This window comes from Protopterus annectens, chromosome 4.part0, assembly GCF_019279795.1.
Source record: "Protopterus annectens isolate FY-2018-M chromosome 4.part0, PAN1.0, whole genome shotgun sequence".
NCBI lineage: Eukaryota > Metazoa > Chordata > Ceratodontiformes > Protopteridae > Protopterus > Protopterus annectens.
This window is the reverse complement of record NC_056733.1, coordinates 899826438-899839781: the sequence shown is the minus strand read 5'-3', so window position 1 is coordinate 899839781 and position 13344 is coordinate 899826438. Positions and strand designations below refer to the sequence as shown.

General features: G+C 40.5%; 1 protein-coding gene across 1 annotated transcript in view; it reads left to right on the top strand.

Moving 5' to 3' along the window:
- SLC5A1 (solute carrier family 5 member 1) overlaps window positions 1-13344 on the top strand; it is a 555407-nt gene that overhangs the window by 352127 nt on the left and 189936 nt on the right. The window contains exon 5 of the mRNA XM_044068862.1: window positions 2234-2338. Coding sequence (XP_043924797.1) covers window positions 2234-2338 — 105 coding nt within the window. The remainder of the gene's footprint in view (window positions 1-2233; window positions 2339-13344) is intronic.

Here is a 13344-nt window from a genome sequence, read left to right as displayed (position 1 = left end):
TTCCAGGATGACTCTTTGTCACCGCTGCTTTTTTGTCTTGCCCTTAACCCATTAAGTTGTCTATGTAATAGATTAGGTCATGGCTAGAATTTGGCTCCCAGAAAACAACAGTGTGAAGACTTCTCATTTTCTCTTTGTGAATTACTTAAAACTGTATAGTTCATTAGATGAAGAACTGAAAGCACAACTGCAAGTGATCTAAACTTTCTCAGATGATATAAGAATGTCATTTGGTTTTGATAAATGTTCAAAAGCAACCTTTAAAGCAGGAAATTTGCAGCACCAAGAAAATATCAGTCTGGGTCAGAAATGTGATATAAAGGAACTCGAGCAAAAGGGACTGTGTAAATATCTGGGAACTGATGAAGGATCAACAATAAAACATGAACTAATGTGAATAAAATTTTGTAAGGAGTATTTTAGAAGATTAAAATTAATACTGAAAACAGCTCTGACATCTAGGTACAAAATCAAAGCTATAAACCAGGCTGTTCTTGTTCTGGCTTACAATTTTGGGGTGATTGACTGGCCTCAAAAGGTACTGGATCAGTTGGACAGGAAAACAAGAAAAATGTTTCATGCTGAACAAATGATTTATAAAAATCAGTGTATACCAGGATTATTTATTCCCTGTCCTGAAGAAGGTATAGGCCTCCTCTAAATTGATTACATTACCTATAATCATAGGACTGTATACATATCTGCTGACCTCAAAAGCTTTGAAACATGAGGAGAATAAATCTAAGATGATTTCCCTGCTTATTTAGCAGAAGCATATTGGTGTCAAGTGGGAACAGAAATCAAACCAGAAATAGATAAAAATCAGGCAGCAACTGAATGTGCCAAAAAAAACAAACAAAAAAAAAACAAAAGAAAGAATATAAGGTGAAGGATCAAATGAGAACACAAAAAAATGTGGAAAATGCATAAATATAGTTGCAAGTACAGAAAACTCCTGGAACATGTTCATGCCGATCAGGATTTAAAACAGGAATGGTTAAGGACAGATGAATATAAATCAAAAGACGAAAGGTTAACATTGATGGCCTGGGACAGTGGACTACATACATGTTGGTTTACAAAGTCCATTGAACATGTTGGAGAAACAGACAAATGTAGTTTTGTAAAACAGAATTGGAAACAGTCGTTGGGACGATACACTAATGGCAGAGGGCCTGTATACTGAAAGGCATAATAATATGGCAAGACTGTTGCATTAAGGATTGTGCAAACATTATAATACTGACGTGTCTGAGAACCATTGGAAACATGATCCTCAAAGCATTATAGAAAATGATGAAGTTTATATCACATGGGATCACTCATTACCAACAGTTCAAATAATAGATGCGAGAGAACTAGATATAGTAGTCCAGGAAAAAATACAACAGTAGCATTGATCATTGAAGCTGCTATACCCAGTGATTACAGTGTCTTGCATACAGAGAGATACAAAGTCATAAAATACCAGGATTTGCAGGCAGAAACAAGGACAATGTGGAAGAAGGATACCCAGACAGTTCCAATAATAGTAAGAGCAACGGGTCTTATAAAAAAGAATTTACAGTCGTATTTAGATATGTTACCGATACATGTAACACCTTATAAATTGCAGGAGTCAATTCTGGGCACATTGTGGGTGTTGCAAAGAGTACTTCTGGCTAATATCAAAGATTGAAACAATACTAATTTTGTGAACTTTGATCATACCCTAACTTAGGAATGGGGTCCATTCCTGTCATGGTATTAGAAACTCAAAAGTCTTTTAGAAATTAAAAACAGGAAGTATACACACATGCATTATGTCCATCTGTATGCAGGAATAATGCCAGAGTATCTGAGAAATGCATGGATTCATTTTCTGTTTAAGTACATAATAAAGGTTACAAAGTATCACAGTAATGTGCTCTTTCTGTCTCTGTCTCTGTATAAGTGATAAGCAATGCATATGATTTACACCTGTAAGCAGAAAATAATCAATTTTGTGTCCAATCTCTTTGCACACAGGTAGTAACAGTGCCAGAGTATATTAATATCTAAATGTAAAATGTGTCTGTGTCTAAGCAGTAGCAATGTAATGCTATATGAATATCTTCATCTGCAATCTGGGTGCAATGATAACACTGCATATATTATCTGCCTAATATGTGCATAGCTGTTCTATATGTGCTTTGATACTAACAGTGACTTACTATATGAATAATGCCTGCGCACTTATTCTGTCTCTATGCAGGTCGTAACTATGCCTGAGTATCTGAAGAAGAGGTTTGGAGGACAACGTATCCAGATATACCTCTCTTTGCTTTCACTAATTCTATATATCTTCACCAAAATATCGGTGAGTTATATTCACTGTGTTCGGTGTGTGTTGCAGAAATACCCCACATCTATGGGCAGTTGACTTGATTTTTTTTCTGTTTAAATTTTGTCAAGACAGCGACACTGATTTATGAGACTTAAAAAAAAAATTAAATTCCATTTTCATGGAAATAAATCTAGGAATCATACCCTTGATTCTTAATTCAAATTTATGGTCATTATCAAGCTCCTAGCTAAGACTTTCAGTGCATCTACAGATTTCCAGAATCAATACAGATTCTAAGTAAAGAGCACTCAGTGATTTAATCTTGTGCTGGGAATCATATCAGATTTTTACATCATAGTTTTGGTCTGTTACCCATACAATTTGTAGTTTCCTGGCAAATCATGCTGGACTGAAGTCGCTAAATATTGACATACATTTGAGTTTCAGACATCATATCCTTCAGAAAACGGATGCTAACATAAACCCTGTTATTCTAGCAACTTTCTAAATTATTAAGAGCAATATTTAAAATCTGTCCCAATTTTTGGGCCTTTGTTTACTATTATTTTAGGCTTCCAGATTTCTTGTATTAAGAGGTTGAGAGGTATGCTGAGAATCGACACATTTGTGAAAATGAGTGCTGGGTACCCAGAGTAATAAGAGAATGTTTAGGATAACCCGAACAGAAAAAAGTGCTGGGCAAAGTCCAAGGCTATGAAAGAATGTGGTAGGTGCCGAGAGCAATGAGTTTGCAATATGGATACCTATTACAACAAGGACCCAGAACACTAGTATGGTGGATGGTGACAATATATTGGGGTAGCTACAGTGGTGACAGTGTGTTAGACAGACAGAGGGAATGGATGGAGATGTGATGGTAGGAAAAAGAGACAAAAATATCTACCAGCTGCCTTTACGTTATTAGATGGCAGTTGCATCGGTTGCAGCATAAATCTATAGCAAACCTTTTATGTGCTCTTGACAGGGCAAGAATGACACCACTGCAGCTGTTTTAATCAGAGCTATTTTTAGTCCTCTAAGACACCACCCCTTTTCTCTAACAGTCCCATTCATTCATCTCCTCTCAGCAGTGATGGACTCCAGAACAGAGAAGCACTAAGAAGTGATGTAGCTATTATTGGCAGAGATAGGAGGTCATTCGTCGCCTCTCCTAGTGATTGGCACTGCTCCAACATGTCATAAATGGAGTACATCATGCTTCCCCCAAACAGCTGAGGTGCAGCTATAGTGTAAGGGACTCCTCGGATAGGGTGTCACGCTTGAGACTATAGGCATAGGAAACATCGTTCTGCACCTTCTCCAAAAGGTGGTCCTGCCCTGGGACTTAATCAACACACTTTGCACAGGTTGGGCAGGACAGATCAGCTGTGCAGTCCCTCCCCCACCACAAGTGCCTCGTCCAGTGCTCACTATACTAATCAAACCCACTCTGGTCACTGCAGTATCATGGCTGCATCCTTCTGGGCTATAGAGTTGTCTTCTCAACTTTTAGTAGCAAGGAAAGACGGGCCTCGCTCTGATAGGACATATGTGCCTTCCATACGCTGTCATCTTACCTCCTACATTTAATATGTAGTTTCTATCCCTGAAACTATTTTCAGATATTTAAACCGTCTATTCCCTATAGGCAGTCGCACATCTTGAAAGTCTACTTTCTTCTCCTTACAGGAGTTCTGGACCATAGGATCATAGGACCATAGGAGATTACTAGGCTATCGATCAGGAGGTCATTTTAAGCCTAGCCATTTCATCCCAATGTAATACCATAGAAATGCTAGTCAATACCCAATACTGAATTTAGTGATGACTGCCCATGTCTAGGATGGTTGTGGGCACTATCCCCCATAAGAATTTACGGTGCCCATCCACTCATCCAGGTTCCTCTTGAATAGTGTCATAGAGGTGGTCTGTTTCACATGAATTTGTAGCCTGTTCCAAAGATGCAGCAGTCACTGTAGATAAATCTGTCCCTCAAGTATGTCTTATTTAATTTGCAGGCCATATTTAGGTTCCTGGGATAGGTAGCTCTAGTCCCATTTGATTTATGGATCCCATGTGATTTTCTGGCATCCTTAATGACTAAATATTTAGTCCATGCAGGTATGTCACCTCCTTCTGCCATGAACCTTTATTTGTTATAGGTATTCTCACAATTTTATTTGATGCATTTGAATTCTTTTCATGTTTTATTCTAGGTTCATAGGTTGGTTCATAGAATAGTACTAGGCTATCGGCCCTAGGGCCTTTGCACGCCTAGCCATAACAATTCCCTGGATATTTCTTCCCACAATATTTACTTCTCTGGACCCCTGTCTAGCAGGGCGACTGACATGATCCCCTGGGTGAATTTCCTATCTCCCATCCAATCATCAAGGTTCCTTTTGAAGAGGGCCAAGGAGGTGCTCTGCTTGACATGTATGGGCAGCTTATTCCAGAGTATGGGGAGTCTCTGGGTCAGGAACCTATCCCTCCAGCATGTTTTGTTCATTGTGATGATCAGGTTTAGATCCCTGGAGCATGTGGCTCTGAGAGATTGGGATTTCTTTAAGTGGAGCATGTCCAACAGCTCAAGGTTTGACATGGCCTTGTATGTTAAGCAGAGATCACCTCTGAGTAGACGATATGCCACAGAGTATAGCTGGAGGTTTTTTAGACGGTCAGCATATGGCATCTGCTTTAGGCCCGTGATTCTTTTAGTGAGGTATTTCTGTGGCCTTTCCAGCTGTTGCAGATGTCTTGTGAGGTACATACCAAACGGGGCATTATACTCTATAATGGGTCTAATGAGGGATGAGTACAGTGGGACAATGACCTCCTTTTTTCTGGATAAAAAGCCCTTAGTGATGAAGTGTGCCACATAGAAGGATTTCCTGACTGTTGTGGCGAAGTGGTTATCGAAAGTGAGACCACTGTCCACCTGTGTCCCTAGGTCTCTCATCACACTTTCAATGTTTAGTGTCCTGCCACCTATGTGGTAATTCATGGGTACATGTTTTTTTCCAAAGAGGATAACTATACATTTCTTGGCATTAAGCTTGAGCCCATGGCTCTGGCACCAGGCATCTGTTTCTGTAAGGCCCTTTTGTAGAATATCCACATAATTTGGGGATTCAATAATGGCTCCCAGTTTGCAGTCATCTGCAACCTTTGTTAGCTAGAGTCCCTTAGTGTTGGCCTGTACTTCAGAGAAGTAGATGCCAAACAAGAGTGGTCCCAGGACTGAACCCTGAGGTACTCCACTTGTCACTTGTCTGGAGCTGGATTTGGAGTCGGCTACTTTTACAGCCTGGGTTCTGTCAGTAAGCCAGTTGGCAACCCATCGAGTGACGTAGGGATTTATGCCCAGCTTAGTAAGTTTATCTATGATTCCAGAGTGGGGGATGGTGTCGAAGGCCTTGGCAAGGTCCAGATAGGCTGTGTGGACCACCTTACCCTCGTCCACAGCTCTGGAGACTGATTCGAAGAAGTCAATCAGATTCAGGAGACAAGATCGGCCCTTCACAAACACAAACTGGGTGGGGTCCAGTGTTTGAAGGTTGCCAATGTCTTTGTTTATAAGTTCCATGATAATGCGTTCCATGCCCTTGCTGATCAGTCTTGTCAGACTGATGGGACGGTAGTTCCCGGGATCCAAGGCGGATCCTCCCTTGTGGAGCGGGATAACTGTAGCTGTACGCCACTCAGTGGGCACGAAGCCTGAGGTGAGGCTATGATTAAACATGACACTTAGGTGAGGTGCCAGTTCATTTTGTAGTTCATGTAGTACACAGCCTGGGATGTCATCTGGTCCCATGGATGCTGTATTCTTAGCTTTGGATAGTGCGGTTTCTACCTGTGTAGCCGTGATTATCGGAATTTGGCAATCTTTTGGTATTGAGATGGGCCCTTTAGGGGGTGGGGGGTGAAGTTGGCACTAAATCAGTTTGCCAGGATATTGACAATATCCTTGGGATCAGTATATTTAATGCCATTCCGTTGTAGCTCAGAGCAGATCTGAGCATTGCCATTTAGATTCTTGACATAACTATAGAATGCCTTGTGGTTGTCTTTGGAATCTTTGGCAATTTTATTTTCGTAACTAGCTTTTGAGGATTTTATGAGGGATCTCAGCTTCTTACTGAGAGTGGTGAGGGAGTTTTTTGCATCCCGGGATTTTCCTCTTCTCTGCAACAGTTTCTTCCTTCTGTTGTATAGCTTGTTTATAGCAGGGGACCACCAGATTGGCTTCCTTTGTATCACATATGTCTGGCAGTTAGTCTAGGGACTAAACCTCTGAGCAGTTAATAATCTGCTTCTTGTCTCCAAGGCACAGGGCTTCATTTCTTCCATCTTCATTTGCCTACCATGTGACTCTGAGTAAGCCACTTCAACAGACAGCGCTCTCAAGTTGCCCCTGAAAAGGGGCAGTTGTAGACAGTGGGCTGATGTGATCAACAAACTGATAAAACAAAAAGCTATAATGATAATCCCTGCAAATACTGACATGCCATTAAAAGGTGCGGCTGTTTTTATTACAGGTCTTGCTACATGAGCACCTTTATTTTTGTAAACACATTCCCACATCCTCACAGTGACCACCTATTCCTTACTGATATATGTACATCCTTGCAACACACACCTCATTGTTTTTTACTAGAATTCTCACATCCTTACAATGCACGCCCCTCAGTTTCTTAGACTACACATCCCTCAGTTTATTACTAGTATTCTCACATTCTTAGAGTATACACTCCTCGGTTCCTCATTACTATTTTCACATCCTTACAGTACACACCCCTTCAGTTCCTTACTAGTTTTCTCCCACCTGTACAATACATACCCTTCAGCTCCATACTAGTATTTTCACATCCTTACAGTATACAGTCCTCAGTTCCTTATTAGTGTTCTTACATCCTTGCAGTGCACACTCCTCATTTCTTTACTGGGAGTCTTATATACTTACAGCACACATCCCTCTGTTTATTACTAGTATTCTCACATCCTTATATTACACAACCCTCAGTTCCTTGCTAGTATTCTCACATTCTTAAAGTACACACCCGTCACCTCCTTACTAGTATTCTCACATCCTTCCTTACAGTGCATATGCCTCACTTCCTTACTAGTATTCTCACATCCTTCCTTACAGTGTACACCCCTCAGTTCCTTACTAGTGATCTCACATCATTACAGTTCACAGCCCTCAGTTCCTTACTGGGAGTATCACATCCTTATAATACACACCCCTCAGTTCCTTACCAGTATTCTCTCACATCCTTACAGTACACATTCCTCAGTTCCTTACTCGTATTCTCACATCCTTGCAGTACACAACCCTCAGATCCTTACTAGTATTCTCCTATATCCTACATCCTTCCAGGGTACACCCCTCATTTCCATACTGGTATTCTTACATCCTCACAGTACACATTTCTTAGTTCCTTACTAGTATTCTCACATCCTTACATAGCACACCACTCAGTTCCTTACTGGTGTTCTCATATCCTTACAGTACATACCCCTTAGTTCCTTATTGGTATTCTCACATCCCCACAGTACGCACTATTCGGTTCCTTACTAGTATTCTCACATGCTTGCAATGCACACTCTTTATTTCCTTACTGGGAGTCTCATATCCTTGCAGTACACACTCCTCAGTTCCTTACAAGTATTCTCACATCTTTACAGTAGACACCCCTCAGTTCCTTACTGGTATTCTCATATCCTTACAGTGTACAATCCTCAGTTGCTTATTAGTATTTGCACATCCTTACAGTACACACCCCTTCAGTTCCTTACTAGTATTCTCCCTCCCTTACAGTAGACACCCCTCAGTTCCTTACTGGTATTCTCACATCCTTACAGTACACATTCCTCATTTCCTTACTAGTATTCTCACACCCTTGCAGTGCATACTCCTCAGTTCCTTATTAGTATACTCATATCCTTGCAGTGCATACTCCTCAGTTCCTTATTAGTATACTCACATCCTTGCAGTGTATACTCCTCAGTTCCTTATTACTATACTCACATCCTTGCAGTGTATACTCCTCAGTTCCTTGTTAGTATACTCACATCCTTGCAGTGCATACTCCTCAGTTCCTTATTAGTATACTCACATTCTTTCAGTGCTCACTCCTCATTTCCTTACTGGGAGTATTACATTCTTACAGTACACACCCTACAGTTCCTTACTGATATTCTCACATCCTTATAATACACAACCCTCAGTTTCTTACTAGTATTCTCACATCCTTCCTTACACTGCACACCCCTCAGTTCCTTACTAGTATTCTCACATCCTTACAGAGCTCAGCCCTCAGTTCCTTACTAGTATTCTCACATCCTTCCTTACATTGCATACCCATCAGTTCCTTACTCCTATTCTCATATCCTTCCTTACATTGCACACCCCAAAGTTCCTTACTAGTATTGTCACATCCTTACAGAGCACAGCCCTCAGTTCCTTACTGGTATTCTCACATCCTTATAGTGCACACCCCTCAGTTCCTCCTTAGTATTCTTACATTCTTACAGTACATACCCCTGCATTCCTTACTAGGATTCTCAAATACTTGCAGTGCACACTCCTCAGTTCTTTACTAGGAGTCTCAAATCCTTACAGTGCACACTCCTCTGTTCCTTACTAGTATTCTCACATCCATCCTTATAGTGCACACCCCTCAGTTCCTTGCTAGTACTTTCACATCCTTACAGTACACACCCCTTAGTTCCTTACTGGAAGTGTCACATCCTTATAGTAAACACCGTTCAGTTCTTCACTAGTTGTCTCACATCCTTACAGTACACACTACTCAGTTCCTTATTAGAATTTTCACATCCTTATGGTACACAACCCTCAGTTCCTTTCTAGTATTCCTACGTTCTTACAGTACACACACCCTCAGTTCCTTACTAGTATTCTCACATCCTTACTGTGCACACACCTTAGTTCCTTACTAGTATTCTCACATCCTTACAGTACACACCCTTCTCTTCCTTACTGGGAGTATCACATTTTTATAATACACACCCCTCAGTTCCTTACTAGTATTCTCTCACATCCTTACAGTACAAACGTCTCAGTTCCTTACTACTATTATCACATCCTCATAATACACATTCTTCAGTTCCTTACTAGTATTCTTACATCCTTGCAGTACACACACCTCAGATCCTTACTAGTATTCTCCTATATCCTACATCCTTACATAGCACACCCATCAGTTCCTTACTGGTACTCTCATATCCTTACATAGCACACCACTCAGTTCCTTACTGATATTCTCATATCCTTACAGTACATACCCCTCAGTTCCTTACTGGTATTCTCACATCCTCACAGTACATACTCCTCAATTCCTTACTAATATTCTCACATCCTTGCAGTGCACTCTACACATTTCCATACTGGAAGTCCATATTCTTGCAGTGTACACTCCTAAGTTCCTTACTGGGAGTCTCACATCCTTACAGTACACACCCCTCAATTCCTTACAAGTATTCTCACATCCTTACAGTATCCACCCCCTCAGTTCCTTTATAGTATTCTCAGATCCTTATACTGCACACCTTTCAATTTCTTACAGGTATTCTCACATTTTTACAGTGCACACCCCTTCAGTTCCTTACTAGCATTCCCCCACCCTTATAGTACACACCCCTCAGTTCCTCACTGGTATTCTCACTCCTTATGGTACACACTCCTCAGCTCCTTACTAGTATTCTCACATCCTTGCAGTGCACACTCCTCATTTCCTTACTGGGAGTTTTACATCCTTACACTACACACTTCTCAGTTCCTTACTAGAATCCTCGCATCCTTACAGTGCATACTCCTCAGTTCCTTATTAGTATACTCACATCCTTGCAGTGCTCACTCCTCATTTCCTTACTGGGAGTCTTACATTCTTATAGTAAACACCCTTCAGTTCCTTACTAGTATTCTCATTTCCTTTCTTGCGCTGCACACCCCTCAGTTCCTTACTAGTATTCTCACATCCTTCCTTACACTGCACACCCCTCTGTTCCTTACTAGTATTCTCACATCCTTACATAGCACATCCCTCATTTTCTTACTTGTATTCTCACATCCTTATAATACGCACCCCTCAGTTCCTTACTGGTATTCTCACATCCTTGCAGTACACACTCCTCAGTTCCTTACTAGGAGTCTCAAATCCTTACAGTACACACCCCTGAGCTCCTTACTAGTATTCTCACATCCTCACAGTGCACACCCTTTAGTTCCTTACTAGTATTCTCACATCCTTACAGTACACACCCCTCAGTTCCTTAATAATATTCTCACATCCTTATAGTGCACACATTTCAGTTCCTTACTGGTATTCTCACATCCTTACAGTACATACCCCTCAGTTCCTTACTGGTATTCTCACATCCTACAGCACGCAATCCTCAGTTCCTTATTAGTATTCTCACATCCTTACAGTACACACCCCTTCAGTTCCATAGCTCAATGTGTGTGTGTATGTACCTTTAAGAAGCTTTCCAAGGGCTTGCACAAGTGTATAAATACTGAACACGTGCAAGCCTGACTGCCATTTTGTAGTAAGCTATTGAGATGTAAGCATTTAGGTATGCAATGTCTGTCTGTTATCCAGTTCGTTTATATTTTATGATACTGCTATCCATTCTGATCTGTTTCTATGTATTAAAGCCTCTAAACGAAATACCCCACCTTCTTGTCATCTATGTTAGAAAGGGACGAGCGACATGGTGTCAGAAGTGGCATGTCTAAAAGGACATGGTGTCAGAAGCAGCATGCCTAAAGGACTTGATGCCAGGATGGAATCCATATTCTTCACTTTGAGTCCGAGGGGATCCTGGCTGGAACTGGAGGAATATAAAGGAGTGAACCATCCCGGCAACACAAATACTTCACAAAACAGATCAGAAACGAATTTCAGATATTAAAACTTGCTCAGCACTATTTCTTATTCACAAAATATGAAACGAGACATACAGAATGTTCTAAATGATATTCACATAAACTGATATGTCAGATATTGATAAAATATTTGAATTACTATGAAAAATGTTTGAAATTAAATCCGAGTTGCATAAAACGAATAAAAGTAAAGGGAAATGACTGCATTTTCACTAAGCACATATTTGTCATATTAATCAAAGATATCCGAGTTATCAGAAGTATATAAAGTTGCTTGCATGTTTGTACAGTATTACAGTAAAGTTATTTCACAGAATACAGCCATTACAAAGCATATTTCACAAAGTACAGTATTTCAAAGAGTTTATTGTGGATTTGAATGTTATTACAAGCTCACAGAACAGTTTGTCCGTACATAATTACAAGGACCATATTTTCAGTGTCTTCGTACATACTTTGTGTGCATGGCAGATAGCTTTCAAAAACCTAGTGCACTTATGTTTGACAGTAATATCGCTGAGAACTGGAGAATGTTTGACCAAGAGTACAACATTTTCATACAGGCTGCATTTCCTGATAAAGATGACCATACAAAGGCATTTATTCTGCTTAATTTAGCTGGGTCAGAAGCCATTGAAAGGGAATGTTCATTTGTGTTTGCACCTTCTATCTATACATCAGAAGAGAAACCATCATATTGTTGTACAGGCTGAGTCAAGGGAGGACTCTGAGTGCTTCAAAATTATTATTATTACACATGGGTTCCGACTGCAAGCTCTGCATCGAGAAGAAGCTCGAGGACATCCAATACCCACAATCCCCCTCTGCCTTTACCTCAGATCTAGTTTGCAAGCAAACCAGACATAAAGCACTCACACATGCCAACTATATACAAAAAGTACATATATACAACATACCAAGAGTATGATACCAAGAGTATGATAGTAACACTAATACTGCAACAGCAGAAGGAGAATACTCCAGACCAGGCACCAAATTGAACGTTCTTCCTGAGGGTGGGAAGGGTGGGAGAGATGAACACTCCACATGGAACGTTATGGTAAGGACATAACTTCTTTATGTGAGAGTGTTCAATCTCGCCTTTGTTCTTACACATGGGTAGTGTCCCTAGCTCCATGATCCTGAGGAACTCAAGGGAGAACGTTCTTGAGCACAGTGGAACCAAAGGTTGCCCTATCCCTAGAAACCCTGTCCACTTTGTAATGAGAGATAAATGTATGTGGTTTAGCCCAAGTAGCAGCCGCACAAATAGTGTCTAAAGGTGCGAGCTGCGTGAGCCAAAGATGTAGAAACTGATCTGGTAGAATGACCTCTGGGTTTGCTGCTAATGTTTGGTCAGAAGCTTCATAAACATAAATGATACAGGCAGTTAGCCACTTAGGAAGAGTTCGTTGCGTAACTGCAAGACCCTTTCTGCTATCAGCAAAAGCTACAAATAGTTGATCAGATTTCCTGTGATCTTTCGCTCTATCCAAATAAAATCTGAGTTGTCTATGGACGTCTAGTTTGTGCAACATATACTCCAATTTATTAGAGTGGTCTTTAAAGAAGGTGGGTAATTCGATGGACTGATTAATATTACTAGAAGAACAAACTTTGGGAAGAAAAGATGGATTAGTGGATACTCTGTCAGAATGAAAAATTAAATAAGGATGTTTGACCGATAGGGCCTGAAGCTCAGACACCCTTCTAGCAGATGTAATGGCCACTAGAAATAATGTTTTCCATGACAAAAATTTCAAAGTGCAACTTGAAGCTGGTTCAAAGGGTGGTAACATCAATTTAGAAAGCAATAAGTTTAAATTCCACAGTGATGTCGGACTTCTGACTGGTGGTCTGATGTGAAAAGAACCTTTTAAAAAGGCTTTACAAAGTCTGTGAGCCATAATAGACGCACCACTTTCTTCTACATGATAGTTACAAATGGCAGCTAACTGTACTCTTAAAGTAGCCGGGGAAGCTCCTTCATGAAATAATTCAGTCAAGAATTCTAAAACCTTGTTCAACGGAGCTGTAACAGGGTCCAACTGATGTGACTCCAGAAGACAAAAGCTTCCACTTACTGGTGTATCTCTTGATTGTGGAAACTTTATGAGTAGCTACTAAA